We start from the raw sequence: 9,373 nt of genomic DNA on the forward strand, positions 1-9,373 counted from the left end.
TGGACATTTCTCTTTTATTTTTATAATTTTGAAATATTTGTTGTTAATTTTCTAATCTCATAAGATTATGAGAGGGCTTCCCTGCCCCCCATCTGCCCCTCAGCTGCCCCAAGCTTCTTAGCAAATGCTAAATCTCATTCCCTTGGTTTGCTATTACTCTTGTCTGACACAGAGTGGGGGAGTAAATAAGATACAATCAACAGCAGAAATTCTCTGTGAGGGAATGTTGAGTGTTGTCTGCTCCCTGGTTCTCTCTCTTCTGACACAGTCTCTGAGGCCAGTCACACATCAAGGGCCTCCTCACCTCAGAGCAGAAGAGCAAGGCCAGCAGAGCCCACACATCCTCCCGTGTTCCTGCCCAAGCTCGTCCTCCAGCTGGTGAGACCCCAAGGCAAACACACAGGTGTGATCAGCCAGTGTGGGTGTGTGACCCCAGCCCAATGTGCTCTAGGGAAGATTTGTGGAAAGTTGGGAGGATTTTGGATTGTTGCAGGGAAGAACTGACCTTGGGATCCATGTTAATTTATGTCAAGTGTTAATTTTATTCTATAGGTTTAAAAAGTGATGGATCAGAATGAAATAGGATCAAAATATTTACTATGCCATATATGATCTGTTTAATCCTTAAATGTTTTGAGGAGTTTTTATTCTTTTTCAGACACTATACATTCTTTTTTTTTTTTTTACCTCAATTGTTGCTACCTAACTGCTTTCCAATCAATGATCCAAAGCCTATATACAGTCATTCTAAATCATAATAAGGAAAATTTTAATGTTTGATGTTGATTATTTTTCTATCAAAATAAATCCAATTTTGTATTTACAAATTTCTTGTTTTCAGACATTCAATTAAAAATAACTGAACAATAGCCAGTTAACTTAAAAAACTAGAGTTACATTGTAGTTTGTTCTTGTGGTAGACAGAATATTTATTAAAATTAAATGATAGTATATTTATGTATTTTATCGTTATTTTTCAAATCAATTTTCCATAGATTACAAAGTAATTAAATGGTAAAATTTTAAAATATTTTAAGAACCTAAGATTCAACTCTTTTTGAGAACAGTAAACTGTTTCTTTCTATAAATGCAAAATCATGTTGTAGAAACACCTTTTCTCCTCTTTATTCACTATTTTTTGATTATATATCTAGAGGAAAAAGGTTATGTACATTTTTTTGGAAATGTTGTTTATATAAGTCTAGTATAGTTAAGAATCATATTTTTGGATAAATATAATCAAATAAATAAACCATACCAGAAACATTTGAACTAAATATTTATATATCATCTGTTAATATACTATCAATTCCATAAATACTGAAATAAAGACCATTATTAATGAGCTGTTGACTTTGAGAATATTAGTTAAAAGTTTGAGGCTCATTTTTCTCATCTGTACCTTGAAAATAATCATGATTGTGCAGCAATGTTGCTGGAATTACAAGTCAAACCTCACTGACTTAAGGCTGCTTTGCAGTTCCCTTTCACCAAATCCAGAGAATTTTATATTTTCTTATACTCAAGGTAGCATTTATGACTGCAGTGACTCATGATAATGTTTAAGGGATAATATACATGACTGAACCGAGTCTGGCAGTTTGATGAATTTGCCAGATTGGAGTGTGTGTCTCCTTCCTGAGGGCATTACTGTCTTCACTATCAGATGTAGTTGCCATTTTTCAGCAATAAGTGATAAAATAGAATTGCTAAAAGGAGAATGAATCTAAAATTTTAGGTGAGTATTTCAATTTAAGATTTTGGCAGTAAATTCAATTACTTAAAATAACAGTGAAGTCTTAGCATGATATGTTTATAAACTGTAATGAAATATTATTTAATCTTGTAGGACCTCTGTTATAAAACATTACACAGAGAAATTTTCAAAAAAATATCATTTTTTTTCTGTTCGTCTCCAAAGAATGGTTACTTTACCTCATTTACTTCAGACGTCATTTTTCTGGCTACTATTTCATGAGGAAAGCTTCCGTTTTTCAGTGTTATTAATTGTGCCTATGAAACACAAAGTTCTTTCACTATTTTTGCCTTCAGCCCTCAAAATGAGTGAGGACAGAATGATACACAGGGAGATGAAATCACCCACTTCAAAGAAACAAAAGGATGAAAGAGACCCAGCTCACACAAGTGGAGGTAAAGTTTCTTATTTCTTGATTTCTGAAAACATTATAATGTTAGGTAAGAAAAAAACCTTGATAAGTGTGTCTATACATATTTCGTATCATGTACAGGGTTCTTATAAATTGAGAGGTCTATGTAAATGTAATATTGATGAGATTACTGATCACAGGAAATAATGATATTAATTTTATTTTCTAAAATAAATTTCCATTTTGTTCTAAGTCTGAGGGCTTTGCTCTGCTCATACTTACTATAAATGTTGCTTTTGACTTTATGCAGATTTTCCAAGGCATGTCATTGCAGTAAATTTGGGAATAATATGCCTTTTACTCCTACTGAAAAGCACTGGCTTAGGATATTTATGTGAGTATCAGATACATATTTCTCATGAGAAAAATGAGCCAGGATGAAAAATGAGATAATATACTGATTTTAGCTGGAACTTTGTAAACTATAAAAATGTTAGTAGGCTGTGACGGTGTTGATTCTTATGATTTTATTATTTTGTTATAAGCTTTATGTCACAATCGATAGCATAACAAATGTAATACACAAAAATTTTGCTAAATTAGCTTTGTATCAGTTTTTTTCATATGACCATAGAATTGGGAGAATTTTTATTTTAATATTACATACTTTATCATGCACACTAACATCATGCTTATCATAAAGGATATTAACTTTATTTTTTATATAATTAAATGTGATACATCAGTTTTGATAAATTTCCAATGACTTAAAATACTTTTATATACAACACTTGCGTTGAGTATCTTTTTCTTAATGATAATTAGTTTCAGTTTTTAAAAAAATAATTTTGAGTTTTTTCTATGGGTCAGAAATGATACATTGCACCATACCATACAAATTCTAAGAAACATACTTAATACTGTTTCCCAAGCTTTGAAATCTTTACTCGATGGATGGATAGCTTAGAGAACAGTTAATAATTTTCTTGCAGTTTATAGTTTCTGTTTTACTAATGTTCATTACTGTTTTTACATACTTTAAAAATGTACAGCTAGTTATTGTTTTATTTAAAATGTCTACTTCCGTCTCATCACTTGATAATATTTTTACCTTGTATTAGTCTATTTAGCAACATCATGTACTTTGCTATATAGAATTAGAGTAAATTATTATAAAGTGATCTATTAAAGACATTTATAGTGTTATGATTATATGTATTGAAGTTTTTAAGGGTTCTTCTGAGTGCAAAATGCAAGACAAGAAACACAGATATGAGAATAATGCTTCATCACCAGCAGCTGCAGATCACTCAGTTGTACCACCTAGTAGGGGTATGTACTGATCACTTAAACTGATAGTTTGCTGATTTTTCTTTTTTGGAATCACTCCCTTCTGTCCCATTTCAATATGTCACTTAAAATATTACTTTAAACTTTGTCAGGACCTTTTAGTTATTATCTTTCTTGTAAATTTACTTTTTTATGGTAGCTAATTGAAGGCTTCACTTTCACAAAGTAAGTAGCCTCTAGTACATTGTCTTATTGATTTGATTTTTTGAGTAATTTATGCTTGTGGATGTATGATCCCAGGTACAGATCCCTGGAATCAGTATCATTCACGTATATTCACTTGGATTGAATTTTCCCTTGAGGGAGAAGCACTCCATATCACTGCAGTTTATTTGTACTTGAGAAGTCAAGATTTCCCAGTGTGGTATTAACAATAGCTTTGGGTTTCTCAGATACCATGTCGGCCCCCACACTATTCTTATTTTTTATTTTATTTATTTATTTATTTATTTTTTATAGAGGCATGTTTTTATTTGTTTGTTTGTTTGTTTTGTTTATACAAGCACTGGGTACAGTCAGGAGCGCAGGAGGGTGAGAGAATTCAACAGAGCCAGAGCGGGGAGCAGAGCAGGCAGAAGGGCCGAAGTACACTGCTGAGGGGAGCAGCGGGCGGCAGGAGAGGTCTGCGCACCATGTGGGACCCTCCTCAGGTGGCCAGGGAGCAGCCGGGGATAGAACCGGCACCGCAGAGGCTGCGGGCAGCTTCGCAACCCAGCGCTCAACCGCTGCGCCACCGGGGAGGCCCCCCCACACTATTCTTACCTACAGAATTTGGAGATGAAATATCCTTAAACATAGAGATTTTAGAATACAAGGAAATCACCTATTCTCTGTTTCTTCAGACTGTAGTAAGCAATGAAATACATGTAAATACAGTCTCTAACTGGTCTTGGTGATGGTGGCTTTTGTTTTCAAGAGAAAAACTGTGATGGATGTTTTGGAAAATGGAGCTGCTGTGGGAAAAACTGCTACTATTTTTCCAAAGATGTGAAAACTTGGAAAGAGAGTAAGAAGTCATGTGAAGGACGTGCTTCTACTCTCATTAAGATTGATGATGAGGAGGAGCAGGTATGCTATGTTTATTTTATTCAGTCTAAGTGCTGTATGAGTTAGAATAATTGTTTCTAGTATTTCCTCCAATCTTATATGACTGACTGGTTGGCAACACTTGTGCTGGTGCAGATTTAGCTCCAAAAAGGGAACCCAGCTGGAACAAGACCTGGCAGAGTCATTGTTTTAATTAGGAGAAATAGCTTTGCTGTGGGTGTTCTGTGATAATTTTCAGTTTTTTTCATTTTATGGGTTATCTTCATGTTTCATTGTACATCATACTGTTCAGTATTTATCATTTTGTGCTAAAGTAAACATTCAGTAGTGAAATAGTATCCTTTATATTCGTGTTGCTTGATAATGATGCACACTTGAAACATTACAATACATTGTTACTTGAAATAAAACAGAATAAAAAACAGAATGAAAAAGGAAAACTGTCCTAGCACTATGAGGAGTCTAAAAAAGAGCTTCTCATCATACTGAAGTGTATTCTTCCACCATCAATATTCTGAAGGGATCACACTTCTCCAGAAAGATGAGTCAACCACTTTGAAGATGGAAATACACAGATGATAACTAAAAAGAATAGAGATGGAATAATTCCTCAAAAGTAAATTTTGTGTTACTTATTTATGAAAATGACGGAGGAAGCTTCTGTTTTCTAGAGGAGAAAATCTAGATATTTTTGTGTTAAGTTTTCGGGTTTGGGACTATAAAGTGACTCTAACATACTCTAGTTTTTCTTATGTTTAAAGATTCCATTTACACATTGAATTCCATTGTTAATATTTAATCCTACCAATCTTGTTTCAATTTGTGTGTTAGGAGGAGTTAAAAAATATCTCTGATTAATTGCTTATAAAATTCTTGTATTATTCAAATGACATTATCAATCACTTTTTTTTTTTTTTTTTAAAGATTTATTTTATTTATTTATACAAGCACTGGGTACAGTCAGAAGCACGGGAGGGTGAGAGAATTCACCAGAGCCAGAGCGGGGAGCAGAGCAGGCAGAAGGACCGAAGTACACTGCTGAGGGGAGCAGCGGGCGGCAGGAGAGGTCTGCGCGCCATGTGGGACCCTCCTCCGGTGGCCGGGGAGCAGCCGGGGATCGAACCGGCGCTGCAGAGGCAGCGGGCAGCTTCGCAACCCAGCGTTCAACCGCTGCGCCACCGGGGAGGCCCTATCAATCACTCTTTTTAAGAAACAAATGAAAAGTAATGTTATTGAATATATGGAGTCAAAGGAATACACACATCGAGACACAGCTCACAAATACCTTAATCACTTATACCTCAGGTGTTATCAATCAATTTTTAAGTAATTTGTTTTGTTCTACTTTCATTATATTATTCTTATTTATAACCCATATTTTTCTTACAATTTCCCATTTTTTCTCTAGTTTTATTATTATTTTATTATTATTCCCATTTGTTCTCTAGTTTTTATTAAATATATTGTTTATTGATAAACCCTCTATTTCCATGAAGTATTCTAGCTTCTTTTAAATTTTTTGAAGCTTTTGCTCTTGATTAAGGCAAAAACCTGACTGCATATTCTTGACTCATTGGATGATAACTTTGCTGTCAGGAAAAATTGGAATACAGATATTCTGTATTAGCCTTGTGACTGAGTTTGTTATGAGAGAGCATGACACTCACACTAACGGCTTACTTAGGATTTTCAGACTTTTGCTGCTTTACAAAACCTGAGTACAAATAAAGCAGTGACTTCAGTTCAATGATATTTGAAAATAGTGACTGGCTCTATAAAGTATATAAAGGGTATATAAATGTTAACTTTGTATGGCAATTCCAAGTTATTTTTTGACATGATTTTTTAAATAGTTTTAAAGATTTTTCTTTGACCTCTGCTATCTTTTATTTTTCTCCATTGAATAGTAATAAAATGTACTGTTTTAATTTTTCTTTGCATTTCCTTGGTTTTTAGTGAGCTTGGCACTTTTCTAGATTTACTAACCACATATTTTATTTCATGTGAAATATCTATTACTGAATTTTTCCCTTTAAGCCTACTGGCTAATTTTGTTTTCTTATTGAATTAAAAATTACTTCATTTTTTAAACAAAATTACTGCAGATATTTTCAGATTTCAGCTCTTTTTTAATCTTTAAGTTGTATTCTAATGGTAGAAATTCTAAGTTTAATGCAGTTATATTTCTGTATCAATTTTATGCAGGGATTTTTTATTTAGTCCAACTTGTCCCTTTCTTGTCTCTCATCCTCTCAGGAAGACTGGAGTGATTCATCCATGAGACCTTTTTACTTCCATTTCTTTTCAGCAAAATAGAAAAGTTAGTGCTGGCTCTGTTGAACATAGAGTTTTGAGAATAAATGTGCCTGTATTTTAGGAGGGTCCTCTGTAGGTGAAGTGTTATCACTGACATTATGAAGACTGATAATCTTCCCACAGAGATTCATTCAGAGAAAAATAAAATATGCTTATTGGATTGGATTATATACAGAGGAAGCTAATCATACCTGGAAGTGGCTGGATGACTCAAAAATTTCTACTATAGTGTAAAATTTCTACTATAGTGTAAGTTTTCATTTTATAGTTTTCCCTTCTCGGTCTTTTTCAGCTATTGATTCTTTTTTTTTTTTTAATAAATTTTATTTTTATATTCCCCATACAATTGCAACCCCCTCATTCTGACCCCAATCCCTCCCCTCCTGCCACCCCCCCCCAAAGTGTCTCTGGTTCATAGTTTTTTGTTGATTTTGATTTTCACTTTCTTATAGTTATTCATTTCCCTGGTCCCTTATTTAAGTTTTCTAGATTCCTGCAATGAGTGAGACCATCCGGTATTTTTCTTTTTCTTTCTGGCTTATTTCGCTGAGCATGATCCCTTCCAGCGCCATCCATGTTGCTGCAAATTGCATGTGTTTATCTTTTTTGAATGCTGAGTAATATTCCAGGGTATATATGTACCACATCTTCTTGATCCAGTCATCTATTTTTGGGCATTTGGGCTGTTTCCAAAGCTTAGCTATTGTAAATAGTTCAGCTATTGATTCTTAAGTTATAGATGAAGAGCAGTGAAAATCCTTTGGGCCTTAGGGACCATCTTTAATTCCATTTGGTGTCACTTTGCAGAGAGGCAACCAAATGCTGGTCTCAGAGCCCCAGGTACTCAGACCTGAGAAGTATTATTTGTTCCTGTGTTGTTTAATGGAGAGTCTTTTTAAGCACAGTGAAGTAACATTTTGCTTTTGTAACTTCTGTTACCTTTTTATAGGTGGATGAAAGAGGAAGAGATTTCATTATTTTAAAGGAGGTAGTCAGGGAGCTTGAGATGGTGACTTTGTACATAGGCTTGAATGAACAAGACATGTGGCTACTAAATCAGTAATATCCTAGTAGGAAAACAGCTGATAGAAAGGCCTGGAGGAGGGAGAGTATCTACCTACTTGAGGAAAGAGCTAGAATGTCTATGAGGTTGGAGCAAAGTGAGCAAGAGGGAGAGAAGTCAATCAGAGAGTTAACAGAGTGAGCTTGTGGGACATAGGAGGTTTCCATAAGAACTTAGGTTTTTTCCATAAATATGAAAAACTATTAGCGTATTTTGATCAGAAGTTTTGGGTCCAGAAATTGTAGCAATGTTGTTGCCATGAACACTGATGGGAAATTTCTGGATATTGGCTTTAGAATAAATTTGATTAATCTAAGCAATGCTTAAATACTGTGGGATGTTGCATGGGGTATTTTTAACATTATTATTAATTCAAATGTGAGGTATGTATGGGATGTAAATTTGTTTTATCCCAGTGTATAGATAGTGATAATAATAAGAGGCTGGATGTGATCATGAGGATTTAAGGCTTGAGCTGTTAGACACCCAAATGTTCAAGAGGATGTGAGAGTAATGGGGAGGCAAGGATACAAGTGTGAGAAAAGTGGTTAAACAGATAAGTGAAGAACCATGAAACAACATGGAAAGTGTTGAGATACCCAAAAAGCAGTACTTCTGCAATAAATAGCAAAATGGGAATTGTTGGTGACTTCTCACTGATAATTTTGTTTCTTGAAATCATTACTTACTGTTTGTTGGGTTCATTAACATGGAGGATCATTAGCATTAAATTTTCTCTTGTGTATTGTACCTAATCCTAAAATTTAAAGCCATGCTCCCTTGTGTCATTGTTCAATTTCACAAGATTTTGTTTTTTTCTTTTAGTTTTTTACAGTAATGTGATTATTTATTTTAAATATTTATCTTTCTATATATTTTACATCATTGTTCATTTTTGTACAATATTTGTTTTCTCCTCTAAGGTGTAGTCCCTATAAAATTCCTACCACCAATTCACCTATGAACCATCACGACATCCCTATGCTCTTGCCTCCCCAGTACAAAATTTTATTTTTCAACTCAAAAAAATTTTTTGTTAATTTTTTTAATTGAAGTAGCATTATTTTCCATTCTTGCTAGTGTTGCACAATGTAGGATTTCCCTCTTCGCTGTAGTCTACAAGTATAATATTCCTATTTTTTTTTTTTTTTTTTTTTTTTTTTTAAATATTAAATTTTATTTTTATATTCCCCCATACAATTGCAAACGCCCCATTCTGACCCCAATCCTTCCCCTCCCGCCCCCCACCCCCCAAAAAGTGTCTCTGGTTCATAGTTTTTTGTTGATTTTGATTTTCACTTTCTTATATTCATTTTCCTGGTCCCTTATTTAAGTTTTCTAGATTCCTGCTATGAGTGAGACCATCCGGTATTTTTCTTTTTCTTTTTGGCTTATTTCGCTGAGCATGATCCCTTCCAGCGCCATCCATGTTGCTGCAAATTGCATGTGTTTATCTTTTTTGAATGCTGAGTAATATTCCATGGTATAT

At 34.1% G+C, this 9,373-nt stretch overlaps 1 protein-coding gene across 1 annotated transcript; it reads left to right on the forward strand.

Annotated features, from left to right (window-relative positions):
• Positions 1 to 294: 294 nt before the first annotated feature.
• Positions 295 to 6,821, forward strand: LOC129146020 (killer cell lectin-like receptor 2). The gene is made up of 6 exons (XM_054696766.1): positions 295 to 378; positions 2,053 to 2,151; positions 2,419 to 2,502; positions 3,333 to 3,440; positions 4,375 to 4,526; positions 6,762 to 6,821. Exons 2-6 carry the CDS (start codon positions 2,061 to 2,063, stop codon positions 6,819 to 6,821), a joined length of 495 nt encoding a protein of 164 aa, XP_054552741.1. The 5' UTR covers positions 295 to 378; positions 2,053 to 2,060.
• Positions 6,822 to 9,373: the final 2,552 nt, after the last annotated feature.

The sequence above is a fragment of the Talpa occidentalis genome, unplaced genomic scaffold, assembly GCF_014898055.3.
Source record: "Talpa occidentalis isolate TD23 unplaced genomic scaffold, MPIMG_talOcc4v2.1 talOcc4.16, whole genome shotgun sequence".
Classification (NCBI taxonomy): Eukaryota; Metazoa; Chordata; class Mammalia; order Eulipotyphla; family Talpidae; genus Talpa; species Talpa occidentalis.